Source organism: Branchiostoma belcheri, unplaced genomic scaffold (genome assembly GCF_001625305.1).
Source record: "Branchiostoma belcheri isolate BF01 breed outbred unplaced genomic scaffold, Haploidv18h27 scaffold1, whole genome shotgun sequence".
In the NCBI taxonomy this organism is placed as follows: Eukaryota; Metazoa; Chordata; class Leptocardii; order Amphioxiformes; family Branchiostomatidae; genus Branchiostoma; species Branchiostoma belcheri.
The window spans coordinates 8424442-8442304 of record NW_017802379.1 but is presented as its reverse complement, the minus strand read 5'-3'; the positions used below and the strand labels follow the sequence as shown (position 1 = coordinate 8442304).

The window sequence follows — 17863 nt, the reverse complement described above, 5'->3', positions numbered from 1 at the left end:
CTGACTGAGATTTGATCTGGATCACAGGTTTTCCGGGATCTAGTATTGAGTGGGATCCTGATTGCGTGTTGACAGGGATCCAGTACTGAGTAAGAGTTGTCAAAGCTCACGGATACTCTAGGTTTAATATTGATTCTGGATTTATCTTTAGGCCACATCAATTTAATTTGTTGGTTCTCGGATTCGCCTCTTCTTTTTTTTCTGATTTGCAAAAAAAAATAACTCAAATATGCTCATATTTTGCCCCCAACAGCCGAGGAAAGTCCTTTTGTTCCTAGTTGCTACAGTTTTTCCATTTATCAATGCAATGGTTTGATTAAAAGTTCAAAATTCATAGTTTAAATATTAACCCAGCCTCTTGTGTTGGCTTCATGGCTCCTATTGTAGCATTTGGGGCTATAATAGGATGCCTAGATCTGTTTTATTTTTATTTTTTTCGCCCTGTCGCTTCATATATTTCTGAAAAAATCTGAGAACCAACAAATTAAATTGGTATGGCCTTATCTCAAGGGGCCTAAATAGGATCAAGTATTGGGTGGGATTTGATCTGTTTGATCTGGATCTTCCGGGATCGGGTCCTGTATGAAGAGAGACCTGACCCCCGAGCGGCGGTTGGATGGCTTCTTGTGACGACCGTCTACCTCCATGATGGAACATCTGCAGACAGAACATGGTTCTTTAGACTTACATACAGTCACAAGACATTTCAATTTCTGTTGCATACACTACCTAGTCTACAGAGCCTTTTCTTTAACAAGGGTGCCAGAGTATACAGTGCAATACGGAATACAGTGCAATTTTTACTAGTATACAGTGTAATTTTGCGGAATACAATCGTATTATTATACAGTGCAATTTTACCAGTACGTAAAATTGCACAGTATTCCGTAAAATTGCACTGTATACTAATACCATTGTACTGTATTCCGTAAAATTGCACTGTATACTAGTAAAATTGCACAGTATTCCGTAAAATTGCACTGTATACTAATACCATTGTACTGTATTCCGTAAAATTGCACTGTATAATAGTAAAATTGCACTGTATTCCGTAAAATTGCACTGTATTCCGTAAAATTGCACTGTATTCCGTAAAATTGCACTGTATACTAGTAAAATTGCACTGTATTCCGTAAAAGTGCACTGTATTCCGTAAAATTGCACTGTATTCCGTAAAATTGCACTGTATTCCGTAAAATTGCATTGTATTCCGTAAAATTGCATCCCTGAGCCAGAATGGTCTAAACAACGTTCAGTACCTTCTGGGAGGCGCTGCATGCTCGAGCTGCTCCGGTAGGATGAAGCTGATATCGTGTAGCCCCAGGGCCTTCATCTCCTCCTCCTGACTACTGCTGGACGTGGAGCTGGGCCGTCTCACGTCCTTCTTATACCGGCGGGACACCTTATTCACCTTCTTCAGGTAGGTGGCAGGGGCAAAGCCTTGCTTCTCGGCGATACTGTGAGAAACAGACAATTGCTATTTTTACCAAAGGAAAACATATTGTTTTTGCTCCATTTCTTCCTCTTCTTCTTCTTCTCCAACAGTGACCTCTGACCTGACCAATGACATGATTTGTTGACGTCTGTCACCATGGTGACTGCTGTTGGGTTACATAATGTTGCAATTTCATGGTCTGCTCTGCTTCTGTCACCATATACTAGTAGTGCATGTAAGTAAATGTGTTTGAGTAAGAATTAACAGAGCAGGCCATGTCCGAAGGTAAGCATTATGCATTTGCTTTGTAAATGTTACTTCTCTAGTTGTACAAGTCTTGTTTTTCACGCTATACTTTAGACGCAAATGGGTATAGCTGTATTCTCTTAAAGAGAACATATAATAAAATGTGCATTTGCACTAAGTGGATGTAAAAATCTAACCATGGTATATATCAAACTTAATTTCCGAAGGCAATCATTGGTCGACTCCTGGGTGACATTTACAAAGAAGACTACATCAACACGCTGATTCTGATTTCACGTATAAAAATACATTGTCATGTCGTCTTTAGGCAAAACGCAGAGCAAGGCACAGCCCCTTCCCATCATGCATCAAATGCTAACCATTACGCATTCTACTTGTAACCCTTATTAAAAAAATTACGTAACATTCCAGCCTTAAACAAAATGGCACCTGCATGACGTCAAATCCAACATGACAGCACCCATGGACGCAGACGAAAACAAAATAGTTTTTTCTAACGAAAACCTATAATCAAACATTCAAGGCTATTATTCATGACTTTCACACTTCCTATAATGCCTAGTAAAGATCACAGATATGACGTATGACCACCCCCTCCCCCTTCCTCGATGTAATTTTTGCAACAAGTTCTATCGACAAACTGATCAACTATTGTTTTGAATTATTTATCTAGTATAAAGCGCATACCATAATTGCATTTTTTGTTGGAATTAGAGAAAATGACGTACCTTCTATCGTTCCACCTTCTACCGAAAACTCTCCTACTCGCACGGTTGCATTATGTGTATCCGCTTCTTACGTCATATCCGTGATCTTTACTAGACATTATGGGAAGTGTGAAAATCATGAATAAAGTCGTTGTATCTACTGACCTCACAAGCCACCAGCCGTCCAAGTTCTTCATGATGACCTCTACCCTTTGACCCTTCTCGAAGTGCAGCTCGTCCTCCATCTGTGGGGAGTACGCATGCGTGGTGATGTAGGCGGAGGAGCGCCCCTCCATGAAGACCGTGTCCCTCTGCGGGTCGTGGTCGATCGGCTCCAGGTACGACCCCGGCGCCCAGCCCTCGTCTTTACCGATCCACACGTACCACCACCCTAGCGGCCGGGAAAATACTGCATTAGATTCGGATTGACAACAAGTACATGTATACAGATATAGATAGAGGTATGGTACAGATATCATATTATAATGAAACTTCATCTGTGTTGGTAGTTATCTTAGATCCAACACAAAAAGTTCTCTCACCTAGAACTTTCCACCAGTCACTCTGGTCTTCCTCAGTAGACTGACCCAGTGAGATTGGTCACGTGGCTTTAACCCAGTGTTGACGTCACACTTCAAAGAAGCCACGTGACAAGCCTTACTGGGTCAGTCTACTGAGGAAGACCAGAGTGACTGGTCGAAAGCTCTAGGTGAGAGAAATGTTTGTGTTGGATTTTTTTTTATTCCAACGTGTAATCACCAGACGTGGTGACGGCACACTCAATTTTTTTTTCAACTTATATTAATGCCGCCACCAACACAGGGGACAAATACATGACAGGACAATACTCATTTACACCTGAGCTAAGTGAGGAAAGCCGTGTAAAGTGCCTTTCCCAAGGGCACAAGATCGGTGGCATGTCAGGACTCGAACCGGGACTCTAAGTTCCGAGTCGCGTACTCTGCCGCTACGCCACACGACCCAATGTGTTGGATTTAAAGTGTTAACTCTACAAATGATAAGAATCCTTACGATAATGACAAAAATGAAATCAATGATCTATTGTTTGAGATTGAGATGTTACTAACCGTTTTCATTTTTGTGGATGACGTGCACTGTGGCGCCCGAAGTGAAGCTGACTTCTTTCTCGCACGTTTTCTCATAAGCACCAACAGCCCGGTACGTTTCCGTGTCTAGGTTCCTTCGTCTCGCTTCTGAAATCAACAAGAACGATCTTTTCATCACAAGAAACTTTAAGAATTACGAATGCCTTTGACATACGTCATGTAGGATGAGGTTATAATCCTCATAGTACATAAAACTTAAATGCAACTTAGGGCAAACGTCGCCGAGGTGTTCTTTTTGCAAATCTTTCTTGTTTCAGTTACTGTCCCCCTATACTGTACAGACCTGAACATTGTACTGGCCTGAGCCTGAAGCTACCACAACACCATCGTTTTTGGCAACGCCTCGGGGGGGGGGGCGTATTTTGATCGCTCCAAAATTTGTCGAACATTGAAGTTTCTACATTTGTGACACACGTTTGTTGGTTATTAGGTTGGGGCTATATCGCCATACATAGATTATGCCACCTAGGGTACATGTCGTTGAATTGTTTAAATCACACTGTTCTTGTTCAAATTTAATTAGTTCAGATTCAACCAATCATACCTTCTTCAGCTGACGTCATTCTCTTCAAGGTTGTCTTTGCACCGTGGATGCTACCACCCTCTGCCGGAGGGGGAGGCAGGTTGCGCATCAGGATGTCACGGGGATCTCGGCTCTTCAACTGCCAGTTATCACCTGCAAAATTCCCGGGGAAAAAACATTTTCATTTTTGTTTTCTGAAGAAAAACTTTAAATCATTGGCAAAAGAGTCTTGGATCAGCAGCAATACCATTAGAAATGGCGAACAACTAGACTGAAATGTTTTCTATATCCGATCACCCCTAAAAAATTAAAATTGGAACAGCCCAAACGACTTTTCAGGCGGACCTAAACAGGATGAAACGGCTGCGTTGTCTTCCGGTGACGGGCTCCCGCACTCCCCGCTCTTCACCCTCTCCAGCGCCACACGGCGGAACGACGGGTACATGGAGTCAGCCACAGATATCGTGCACCTGCAGACACGGTAAAAAAGCGCCCTCTTGTGTCTGGTAAAGAAAATGCAGTTGCCCTATGGCAGGTGTGCAACATGAAAATAAAATAGTTGTACAACATGCAGGAGCTCTCTCATTGGTCCAATTACTAATTGCCATGCTATCATTGGTTGAACTGCTGATTGTGATGGACAGTCAGGATCGGTCTATATTAGCACCCGTCACAACAATATGTTATCTATGAAAGCCAACTCTTACCGTCTGGGTGGAGGGGCTTTCTCTGCAATCTGTGTTTCTTCGTCGCTCGTCTGTGCATTTGTTCCCTCCTTATATAAAACAAAGAAAAATTTAAGTTATAATCAGAACAGTATGTGTAAAATAGATGCTTATATTCGTTATATTGTGTGTTTGCTTATGTTTCCACATAGTTAGTAGTTGTTTCCAAATACTAGAAACGTCGGAAATACTGATAGGAACTTAGGTAAAAGGTCCCAGAAAAGGTTATCTCACCGCAGGTCCTCCATAAGGATACTCCTGACTCTGACCTACGTCCTCTTTCGCCAGGTAGGTGGACGGTGCGAACCCTTCCTTGTCATTAAACCTGTAAATATGTAGGGTACAGATATTGCCATTGATCAAACATGAAGTGTATGAGTGGAACGTTGGTGGAAGGGTCAGTATTCGAATTAGCATGAACAGTACGGAAGTATTGTTTTGGGTGGCTGAGGTGTAGGTTTGTGCGTCTGTTGGTTGACAGCTTGTGGTTGGGGAAGATTGACAGGCAGGATAACCGGAGGTCAAAAGGTCCGACACAGGAAATTGGAGTAAAGTTGAAGGTTACGGAAACCGAAAATAAGTTTCCGATTTCTTGTTTTCGTACTGGAAAGAATAACGTATGAATTGATCATAACCATTTATTTTACGTTTTGATGACCGTCAGTCATCTTCATCAGGGCAATTCTGACTGGATTCGCACTATGCACCAAGTAACATCTAGCGTCAGTGCACAGTAAACCAGTCAGAATTGCCCTGATGAAGATGACAGACGGTCATCGAAACGTCGGCTCGTAAAAAAAATAAATGGTTGTGATCAAAGAACTTTGATATTCATTCGTTTACCAACCTGATGAAATTATTTACAGAAAGAATAACGTACTTGACAAGCCACCAGCCGTCCAGGTATTTCCGCAGGACCACAAGAGTCTCTCCCCGCTCGAAATCCACCTCGTCTTCGTTCTCGGCGTGGTAGTCAAACTTGCTGATGTACCGCTCCCCTGTGGTCAGGTTTCAACGAACCAAAGTCAAGCTTTATGTTGAAGATTGACAGTTATGCACGCTATCTACCGGTTTACTTTCAAACTGCAGCTGCCCTGAGCTGATACAGTGAAACTTGTAAGGAGACAAGAAATATTAATTAGTTACCTTCTCCCAGTGCTATTTCGTCCTTTTCTGGGCAGTGGTCCACTGGTTCTAAGTAAGAGGCCGGAGCCCAGCCAGACTGACCCTTACATGTCACGTACCACCAACCTGATGAACATACAAGAATATTTATATATATATAGAATACAACACGGGGTATTCCGTATCGCTCGAGGTATCGGCCCGACCGCGGGTCGGATCGCCCGACGGCCGCAGGCCGGAGGGCGATCCGACTCGCGGGAGGGCCGGGACCGAGGGCGATGCGGGTATTTCTTCTACCAAAGAGGTTAAATACAAGATGAATTGGGATCTGAATATCAGGATTCCACTCTTTCCTAGGAGGATTCCAGTCTCCCCTAGGGGAGACTGGAATCCCTATCTCCCCTAGGAGGATTCCAGATTCTCCTAGGGGAGATAGGGATTCCACTAGGGGAGATAGGGATTCCAATCTCCCCTAGGAGGATTCCGGATCCCCCTGGATTCCAATCTCCCCTGTGACATATACAAGCAGCAATATTGTATGAAGGAATGCGATGTTATCCTTCGAATAATATCACATCGAAGTAGAACATAATTTGCTATATATATAATTGTAGATAAATGCGACAGGCGTCGTTGGTAGCTAGTAAATAATGGACAATTGAAATATTGGACACTGAACAAAACTATTTCCTGAAAGGGGTGAAGGAGGCCATATATACATCAGGGCCCATCTCCCTTCACTGAACCGCGACGGGGGCCGACATCGTCTACAAGACACCTTTGACTCAGTTTTGACGTCACACTTCAAAGAAGCAACGTGTAAATCTTCACTGGGTCAGTCTACTGAGGAAGACCAGAGTAACTGGTCGAAAGCTCTAGGTAAGAGAACTTTTTGTGTTGGATCTTTGAAGTTTGAACTCTAAACAAATATTGAAATCTGCACCGTTTTCATTTTTCTTGATGACGTCCACGGTGTCCCCGGCCTCCAGGCTGATCTCCGTCTCGTCCGAGGACTGGTAGGCGGCGATGGCTCGGTACTGTTCCGGCTCGGCCGACTCCGAGTCCGTGGCGTCTGCCGGAGACAAGGGCAACATTGGGACTAAGTTTAGTTGAAAGAGGTCTGAATGGACAGAGGTACTAGAATATACAGTGCAATTTTACGGTATACAGTGCAATTTTGCGGAATACAGTGATTTTACGGAATACAGTACAATCGTATTAGTATATGGATGACATCCGCGCGCGCATGAATTTTTGGCCGTTAAAAAAGTTTTCCACCACACTGTAGATCATACAAAACAGTTGCAAAAATAAGCATACCAATACCATACGATACCAATGTCATAGAATGCCAAAATCAAATGAAAAAGACGAAAATGTAAAAAAAAATGAATTTGAAGACTAGATTATTCGCCATACCATATTCTGTGTCATTTGTTCAACCTTCAAAACCACGTAGATTTCATAATGAAAGCAACTCTTTTTTGGCCAAACTTTTTTTCAGTTTTGGGGATCTCAGTGAATGTCATCCATATAATCAAATCAACATGGCCTTACCGAAGTCGTCCCCCCAGTCGCTCTCGAAGGAGTCGTCGGAAGGGTCTGTGTTCGGCTGTTCCTCTTCAGTCATGCTGTTCTCCGTGGAATTCTGGGTAAGAACGCTCAGCTGGTGACGTAATCCCTCCAGACCATAAAGGGTAGACCTGTGATATATCAAAAAGAAATTTTCGTAACATTTCGTACTTGCTTTTGATAAGCCCTTCTTGAAATATTGCACGTTGAAATTTGAGCATTGACATTGAACTGGTACTGATAATTTCCAGGTACGGAAGTATTGTTTTGAGTGGCTAAGACGTGGGTTTTTCTGTCCCAATTTTCTGAGTTACTTGAGGGGTGGGAGGTGATTTTGACTGTTGATTGATAGGGAGGTCACCCTGAACCATCACATGCTTGTGTCAGGTAGTGGTGTAATACCTGATTAAATTGCATCATACAGCCTCCCCCACAGTTAGACATTGATATTGAGGGTCATGAAAACCACAAATTCTTCTAAAATGTCTGTTCTCCTGTTCAGATACAGCAACTGTAATATGACCAAATTGAAGCAAACACATATAGGATCCATATATAAAAGTCTAGCTCCATAGATGGGTGATACATGTATGCGGATCAATTCATATAATCAAATTAATATGGCCTTAGGTAGGATTGATAAGCACTAGAACAAACTGTAGGCAGTTGTTGCCAGACCTTATTGGCTGTGTGGGTGTCCCGGCGGAGAGGTTGGGCGCCTCTGACAGTAGGGCCTGTTTCTCCCCCTGCGCCTGCGACAGACGGTTGGGGTTCTTCCACACCTTGACATTTATGATGGGATCCGCTAGGGGCGTGAGGAACACGCAGGGTGTGTAGCCTTCCTTCCCGTTGTACCTACCGTGGGAAAGATATATACTATATGTTAGGCCTCAGTAAGTAAATTTTATGGATGACATTCTTCGTAGATTAGAAATCTAATGTGATAGGGCGAAAAAAAAACAGGGCGGGCCAAAGAAACAAAATTCCTATATTTTCAAATTTTGACATTATCAAACTTGTTAAACAAGAAATGATACAGTTATATTGTGCTAAGTTTACTGCCAACTTTTACAACACCCATTGTCACTGAAGAATAAAGGTTTCAATCATTGTACAAATGGTTTTGATTCAGTGGGAACATCACAAAAAATGAATGAAGTACATCACTGAATCAGAGTAAAAGACAAAACAATAAATCAGAGCCTTGTCTTGTCTTCTCTCATCATATTTATCTGCCATCCACGTTTAGGCATGGCAACAGACATCTTTGTCCATTTTCGGTATGTTGACCACTGTCAGAGGGCAACAAAATTTCTTGTTTTTCGCCCAAAGTCCCCGACAGAGTGCTCGACTCGGAATCAAGCGGTCCCGGGTTCAAGTCCTGACATGTGACCGATCTTGTGCCCTTGGGAAAGGCACTTTACACGACTCCTCACTTAACTCAAGTAAAAATGAACATTGTCTGCCCTGTATTTATTTCTATGTGCGGGACACAACACCAGCAACAGCTGTCTTTGTCCCATGTGTATTGTATTGGTACAATTTTAATAAATCAAATCAAAATGACGGGGTACTACCTGACTAGCCACCACCCATCCTGATATTCCGTCAGCAGCTCCACTACAGTGCCTTTGTCCAAGTCTATTTCATCCTCCTCTTGTGCGCGATACTCTTTTGTCGCTATATACTTCTTACCTAGATCAGAAAATACCACAAATCAACTGACATGTTCAGTAAGTATAACGTAATATGTTGTACCTTTTAAGCCATCCTTTAAATTTTATGTTTACCGAAGGAAAGCATATTGTTTTTACTCGGTTTCTTACTTTTCTTCTTTTCCAAACAGTGACCTATGACCTCACCAATGACATGATTTGTTGATGTCTGTCACCATGGTGACCGGTGCTGGGTTACATTATGTTGCAATTTCATGGTCTACTCTGCTCCTGACACCATTTACTAGTAGTACATGTATGTGAATGTGTCAATGAGTAAGAATTAACAGAGTAGACCATGTCCGAAGGTAAACATTATGCATTTGCTTTGCAAATGTTACTTCTCTAGTCTTGTGTTTGCTCCCTAGCAATGCTGTACATACGCCCCACTCCTGAATGATATGTGTGTGTTTCGTCAATCTTTACTACTCACCGTTCCCCGTCTTCCTCTCCTGAATGATATGTTTGTGTTTCGTCAGTGTTTACTACTCACCGTTCCCCGCCTTCCCCTCCTGAATGATATGTTTGTGTTTCGTCAGTGTTTACTACTCACCGTTCCCCGCCTTCCCCTCCTGAATGATATGTTTGTGTTTGGTCAATGTTTACTACTCACCGTTCCCCGCCTTCCCCTCTTGTTCGGTCCCCACGGACAGAGTGAGCGGTTCCAGGTGTGACGCAGGCGCCCAGCCCTGGTCATCGTCGATACAGATAAACCACCATCCTGTACAAAACAACGTTTGCGTAAGCGTTTAAAACGGCTGAAAAGTGACGGGTAACGTTACATACTTGTTTGTGGTTAAAGCTCTCTCCTTGGTGCTGAAAAGCCTTCCGTTGGCTAGTTGTTGCTCTAATTACCTCCAGGTAAGAAGGTTATGTTTTAGGCTTGCTCTTTGTGCTTGTGTTCGTAGGTAGTTTAATGCAGTGACAGGAAGGGGGGATTTGGTTACCGCAGATTGACATAAGGTCAAGTTGGAAGGAAGTGATGGCTGGCTGGCTTAGAGGATGTGAGGCAAAAGTCACTTAGGGCTTGTCCCAACATGATTCTGTGTATATGTGATGTTCCCACTGAATCAAAACCATTTTTACAATGATTGAGTCAAAATTTTAAATTGTAGGAACCTTGTTTTTTTCGGCCCGCCTTGTTGTTTTTTTCGCCCGCTCGCATTAGACTTGAAATCTGTCATCCATAAAATGAACTTGCTGTGGTCTATTGTAAGAATAAATTTCAAGCCTGTACGTACCGTTCCGACTCTTTTCCATGACGTCTACTTGCAGGCCTGCCTCGAAGCTGATCTCGTTGTCTCCGCGCCGCTCGTACGCGGCTATGGTCCGGTAGGGTTCCAGTGCCATCGGACTGGACACCTCGATAGGCGTGGGAGGCTCCTCTGTCTCCGGGATGTCAGCCACGATCTCCTGCTGTTTGGACTGACATCTTGACAGACGGGCCAGATTTAGGGCCGGCTTTTTCAATGCTCTACAGAGAGGAGAGAGAGACAAAAGTTCTCATAAGCACTGCAATCCTTTTGCACGTCTGGCCTGAATGTAGCTGTATCCGGTAATTGTAATTGTACTACTCTCTTTTTTTATCGGGGTTTATTTTTTATACTGGAATTTTTCTTTCACCCAACCCGAAAGAAGAATTCTAGTGCAAAATAAGAAACCCCGATTAAAAAAGTATTTTAAAAAACACGCCAAAAATAACCAAAAACCCAAACCTCTGCTTGGATAGTAGAAATTTACACGTTCTTTGCAGAAAGTTTTTCATTAAGTTTTTTGCGGAATCTTTACATATTCTTACAGAATTTATCCTAGCTTTACAATTGTTACAGAGTCTTTACAGGGTCTTTACAGAATCTTTACATGCTCTTTATATTGACCATAACTCAGGGAACAGGGAACATTGAAAAATGAAAACAAAACTCACTCTTCTGAAGGAGGATTGATGTCTTCCCTTTTGGCTTCAAAGAAGCGCAGGACGAACTTACATCTGGATATCCTCGGTGGGAGGGCGATCAGTTCCTATAATGCGGGGAGAAAGAAGACACTGTAGCGTGCGTAGGTCACTGGATAGACCAAGAGGTTGTGAGTTCGAATCCCGGCTGTTGTCTCTCACACTAGCTAGAGTGAGTGTGATCAATTTTTGTGTGTAGGGCTTCAACAGGTATTAAAACTAGAGAAGTAACATTTGCAAAGCAAATGTATAATGTTTACCTTCGCATATGGTCTGTTCTGTTAATTCTTACTCAGATACATTCATAAATATGGTCAGACAGGAGTATAAATCCCCCCTACTATAAAATTGCAACACTACGTAACCCAACACCAGTTCTTCTTCTTCCTCTACGTGACCACTATCGCCATTTCGATCATTCTGTCACGGTTACCATGGTGAGAGTCGTCAACAAATCAGGTAATTGGCCAGGTCAGAGGTCAGTGTTTGGAACGGAAGAAGAAGAGGAAACGTAGCAAAAATAATATGTTTTCCTTCGGTAGACATAATAAATGTTGTTTTTACCCTGCAGAATTTGCCGACGTGAAGAAGACGTTTCTCTGCGATTTTCTGTGTTCGTGTTCTTCCTAACAGGATTCTTCCTGCAAGGGCGTGAGCACATGTGAGGGAATTACCTACAAATACACAATCTGAACACTATCCACATACGCACTAGCAAACACACCTGTCCTTGGTGCTGAACACTATCCACATACGCACTAGCAAACACACCTGTCCTTGGTGCTGAACACTATCCACATACGCACTAGCAAACACACCTGTCCTTGGTGCTGAACACTATCCGCATACGCACTAGCAAACACACCTGTCCTTGGTGCTGAACACTATCCGCATACGCACTAGCAAACACACCTGTCCTTGGTACTGAACGCTATCCACATACGCACTAGCAAACACACCTGTCCTGTGCTGAACACTATCCACATACACACTAGCAAACACACCTGTCCTTGGTGCTCAATACTATCCACATACTAACAAACACACCTGTCCTTGGTACTGAACACTATCCACATACGCACTAGCAAACCACACCTGTCCTTGGTGCTGAACACTATCCACATACACACTAGCAAACACACCTGTCCTTGGTGCTGAACACTATCCACATACGCACTAGCAAACACACCTGTCCTTGGTGCTGAAAACTATCCACATACGCACTAGCAAACACACCTGTCCTTGGTGCTGAACACTATCCACAGGCACACTAGCAAATATACCTGTCCTTGGTACTGAATACCATCCACATACGCACTAGCAAACACACCTGTCCTTGGTGCTGAACACTATCCACAGGCACACTAGCAAATATACCTGTCCTTGGTGCTGAATACCATCCACATACGCACTAGCAAACACAGCTGTCCTTGGTGCTGAACACTATCCACATACGCACTAGCAAACACACCTGTCCTTGGTGCTGAACACTATCCACATACGCACTAGTAAACACACCTGTCCTTGGTGCTGAACACTATCCACATACGCACTAGCAAGCACACCTGTCCTTGATGCTATACACAATTCATATACGCACTAAAACACACCTGTCCTTGGTGCTGAACACTATCCACATACGCACTAACAAACACACCTGTCCTTGGTGCTGAACACCATCCACGTGCACACACGTACAAACACACCTGTCCTTGGTTCTGAACACCATCCACACAAAGAAATACACACAGGCACTATTTACCGGGAAGACGCGGAAGGATACGCTCCTTCTCATCGATGACACCCGCCTCCAGTGGGAACATTTCTTCCAGCTCATTCTGTAGGGGTATTGGTATGAAGCCGTCAGAAGCACATATAGATCGACAAAACCTTGTTCGTGGGTGCCAGAGTATACAGTTTAATTTTACGGAATACAGTACAATACAATGGTATTAGTATACAGTGCAATTTTACTGGTATACAGTGCAATGTTACTAGTAAAATTACACTGTATACTTATACGCTTGCACTGTATTCCGTAAAATTGCACTGTATACTAGTAAAATTGCACTGTATTCCGTACAATTGCACTGTATACTAATACGATTGCACTGTATTCCGTAAAATTGTACTGTATACTAATACAATTTACTGTATTCCGTAAAATTGCACTGTATTCCGTAAAATTGCACTGTATTCCGTAAAATTACACTGTATACTAATACGATTGCACTGTATTCCGTAAAATTGCACTGTATACTCTGGCTCCCCTGTACAATGTGCTGGAGAGACTGCAAGTCAGCGTCATAACTTGACTGAACGGTTATGAAAATTACATGCCATTTAGGTATGCCCCTGAGGGGTCGACAATAAAACGTAGCTATGTTTGGTTTACTTACGTGGAAATCGTGTACAACGGAAAATCGCCGATAGATCACGTGTTCACTTCCCTCAGACCACGTCACTCTCAGCACGTAAGCCTGGATGTCACCGGTATAAATAAGAAATAGATTTGTTTAGAGTTAAAATATTAGATCCAACACAAAAATTCTCTCGACGAGAGCTTTTCGACCAGTCACTCTGGTCTTCCTCAGTAGACTGAAATAGTCTTGTTCAGTGTCCAAAATCCTTACAGTGTCAAGTGAAACAAAGTGATTTTGGACACTGAACAAGACTATTTCCTGAGAGGGGTGAAGGAGGCTATTTACATCAGGGCTCATCACCCTTCACTTAACCGTGACGGGGGCCGACATCGTCTACCTGACCCAGTGTTGACGTCACACTTCAAAGAAGCCACGTGACAAGCCTCACTGGGTCAGTCTACTGAGGAAGACCAGAGTGACTGGTCGAAAGCTCTATGTGAGAGATCTTTTTGTGTTGCATCTAAAGTTTTAACTCTAAACATGTAACTACCAACACAGATGAACTTTCATGATAATTTCAAGAAATAAATTTCATATCTCCGTGATATATGTTTTTGTGAATTTTTTTTTCTATTCAAAATCTTAAATTTCTTGCTAATTCTGTCTACGCATTTTTCAACAGGCTCCCATAAGGCAACAGACATGCACATAGCAGAAAAGACAAGAAATCACATAACCTTTGAAAATCTATTCTGGGACCTTTGACCTAACGTCCTGTCAGTGTCCCCGACGTGCCCTTCATTTGCATATTTGTGATCTCCCGACTCATTTGCATATTCGTGATCTCCCAAATGAGACCGCCAACGTACACACAGAGGTAACAAAAGAAAGCAAAGAGCTAAAATCCAAACCAGCCAAACAAAACACAACAAAGAACAACATCCATTTCTACTACCGGAAATCCTGGTGGTCAATCTATGAATATTAATAACTAGCCGCAGACAAATATGTAATAAATCTGGGACAGGGGGCAGGAAGTGAAGATATTGAATAATATTTCATTTTACAACTAGATTTTTTTTATTTGCCATTTGATACTATGAGGAAGAGAAAGAATGACTGATACAGATTTTGCCACTAGGACTCGCCTTAGTCTATCTGATATATAGTTTAACAGTTTATTTAAAAAACATGCTGAATAACACTGATTTTTTACAGTTACTTGTCTGGCAAATACAAACTAATATTACAATACATATACAAACACGCTAACAAAAACATTACAAAAATCCCCACATGGGCACTAAAGTAAAGACCAGAGAGTCCTAAGAGTCTTACTGCGAATACTCGTTGTACAGGCATATTGTCTTGTGCAAGAAAGAGACCAATATATTTCATGTACAGTTATTATACTCAACACCGGATCCTATATTTGCATAAATAGGTCAGTTTCTTTGTATTTTATTCCATAAATGATGATAATAATACACATAATCGATGATATTTGTAGGATAGATTAATCTTGCAGTATTGTTGCAGCCACACATTGTACGAAGATACACATAGATACGGATTTCATTCATTAATATTTAGAATACGTCAATGAAGGTTAGACATCCAGGTAATACGATACGCCAAAAAGCAGTTACTCAAGCAACTGGATATGATTTTGGAAACGGTCAGACGTTTCAGCTAGCATCCACTAGCTTTCGTTAGTGACCAGCTTTTTTGGAATATTTAGTATAAATTAAAATTTCTTTCATTTTACAATATGTTTTCTTTTTTTTAACTCCAACATGTAATCACAAGACGAGGTGACGACACAGTACTCATTTTTACTTGAGTTAAGTGAGGAAAGTCGTGTAAAATGCCTTTCCCAATGGTAGAAGATCGGTGGCATGTCAGGACTCAAACCCGGGACCTCTTGGTTCCGGGTCGAGCACTCTGCCGCTACGCCACACGACCTCACGTGTTTCCTGTTCTTGTTGCACATATAGCATTGTTTTTGTTTTTGTTTTGGTACACATTGCCATGCCCACCCACACACAGCCACAAGCGCTGACCACCCACTCCCATTCTCCAGTACCTACACCACACGGTCTATATTTTACAACCAGACTAATATCTACCACCGAGAGAATACCATTAAATTCGTATGTCTCTCTGCCTTTCTGATATAAAAATAAATAAATTGAACAGCCAGTTAAACTTCTGCAGGGGGTGAACAATCTATTTTTGTAATTTTCTTTTTAGAGAACTAGAAAACAAATCATTTCTTGATATGAAAATAGCACCTTGGTTACATATGCCGCGCGACCTTCACTTATCAAACGTGTGTACTTTGGTCTTATTCTTGTTCTGGTAACATTTTGCTATAAACAAATAAATGGTAAAAAATATATCAAGACAAATTCTCAGAAAAACAAGAAAGCGGGGATTTCAAACCTTCTGGAAGTTGCGCGCGCGCGCGCGCGCGCACACACACACACTCACACACACTCACACACAAATACACAATCGCACACACATACACACAAACACAAACACACTCACACACACACATACACACACACGCATAAGCACACACACGCACACACACATACATGAGCACACACACACACACACACAAACACACTCACACACACACACACATACACACACACACACACACAAACACACTCACACACACACACACATACACACACACACGCGCACACAAACACACACACACATACACACACACACGCGCACACACATGCACACATACACACACACCGCACACACACACATCACACACACACACAAGCACACGCGCACACACACACACACACACACACACACACACACACATACACACACGCACATACAGGCACACACACACATGCACACACGCACACACACGCACACACACACAGGCGCGCGAGCGCGCGCGCACACACACACACACACACACACATACACGCCGCACACATGCACACACACAGACACACTCACTCACATACACACACACAACACACAACACACACACATACAACACACACACACACTCACATACACACAGCACACACACAACACACACACAACACATACACACACAACACACACATTACACACACAACACACACACACACAACACACACACACACACAATGTAGAGATACTACATGCATATAGAGATAAAGAGAAGAGAGATGACAAAGCTTTGCTGTAGGTGTTGTATATTGTTAGACTACAAATATTGGCTCGCATTCAAAAAATTGCCGTTTTTTAGATACTCTTGCTTACCGTGACATAACTACACTTAAAAAGGTAGTTTGAAGGAGACAAAAACAAGCTGGCCATTTTTAATCTTATAGGGTAAACCATGTCTGCGATTGTGTTATATTGTTAGATGGTTAGAACAATATTAATATTTTTTGACAGGGGAAAGTACAATGTATATGCATATGTGATAACCAAAACCAGGTAAGTACTGGTATACGAGTATCATAATGTAATGTAATACGTTCCTTTGTCCAAATTGACCAAATCATGCCGTCTGCTCAATTCTACAAATTTCCGAAAAATTGACTTATCATGTTATCTCAAAGCACATCGGCTGTCATTTGGTTCATCCAAGAAATACATCTGTACACAATCACGTGCCCTTCCTATTTTCTATATAAAGATGAAAAGGGAAAACAAACAAACAAACAAGACACTGTGGTGATGAAATTTGGTAATATCATCGTCACAGCTGGAAAAAATAATAACTAACAATGACAAATAGAACCAAATATAACTAATAACAATACAGCATATTGTTTCTTCTGGCGTTATATAATAACCTGGTAACCATTTTCATAAGTATAAGGCCTATCTTTCTGACAGCCTATCTTTGCAAACAGCTTGAAATCGACCCCGTAAAAAATCCCAGCGTGTACTAATAAAATAATAGGCGGACAAGTAACGCTCCCAGCACCGTAGAGATACCGGGGAGGCTACGATGGCCCAGCTACTGTGGTAGCTAGTTGTATTGAATATAACGGCCATACTCACGTAGTGTTTCCGCGGAAGGTATCTTTTCTGTAGCCCGAGTGCGGTAACGTCCGTTACGTGGCGCCTGCTGTTGTTAGCTGCGGGCATCCCTAAACCCGTCCCACATCCAAACAACAGTAAACAACACTCTAAACTTCCTGTAACAAAATTTAAACTGAGAAAACAAAATATATACAAGACTATAAGAAAACAACGCCACTGTAGAGTATAGATATGGAGAATGGTTTGTGCTGTATACATGCAGGAGGCAGACAATGAATATGTTATGCATGTAATATCTCGAACTTTGGCACTCCCTACAAATGTACATGCGTG

At 42.2% G+C, this 17863-nt stretch overlaps 1 protein-coding gene across 1 annotated transcript; it reads right to left on the bottom strand.

Annotated features, from left to right (window-relative positions):
• Positions 1-315: 315 nt before the first annotated feature.
• On the bottom strand, positions 316-17635 carry LOC109462713 (SH3 and PX domain-containing protein 2A-like). Its single transcript, XM_019759275.1, has 10 exons — positions 17549-17635; positions 13547-13627; positions 12910-12985; positions 11712-11788; positions 11121-11215; positions 10479-10507; positions 6853-6981; positions 2575-2800; positions 1260-1457; positions 316-657 (listed from the first exon to the last, which is right to left on the bottom strand). The coding sequence occupies exons 1-10, from the start codon at positions 17633-17635 to the stop codon at positions 525-527; spliced, it is 1131 nt and encodes a 376-aa protein (XP_019614834.1). The 3' UTR covers positions 316-524.
• Between the last annotated feature and the right edge of the window lie 228 nt (positions 17636-17863).

Excerpts from the sequence above, each read along its gene's own strand:
- LOC109462713 (XM_019759275.1), bottom strand. The coding sequence starts at position 17,635 with ATGCCCGCAGCTAACAACAGCAGGCGCCACGTAACGGACGTTACCGCA. Across the intron at positions 13,628-17,548 it reads ACCTTCCGCGGAAACACTAC|GCTTACGTGCTGAGAGTGAC; the intron begins GTGAGTATGGCC and ends GGTGACATCCAG. Across the intron at positions 1,458-2,574 it reads GACGGCTGGTGGCTTGTGAG|TATCGCCGAGAAGCAAGGCT; the intron begins GTCAGTAGATAC and ends TGTTTCTCACAG.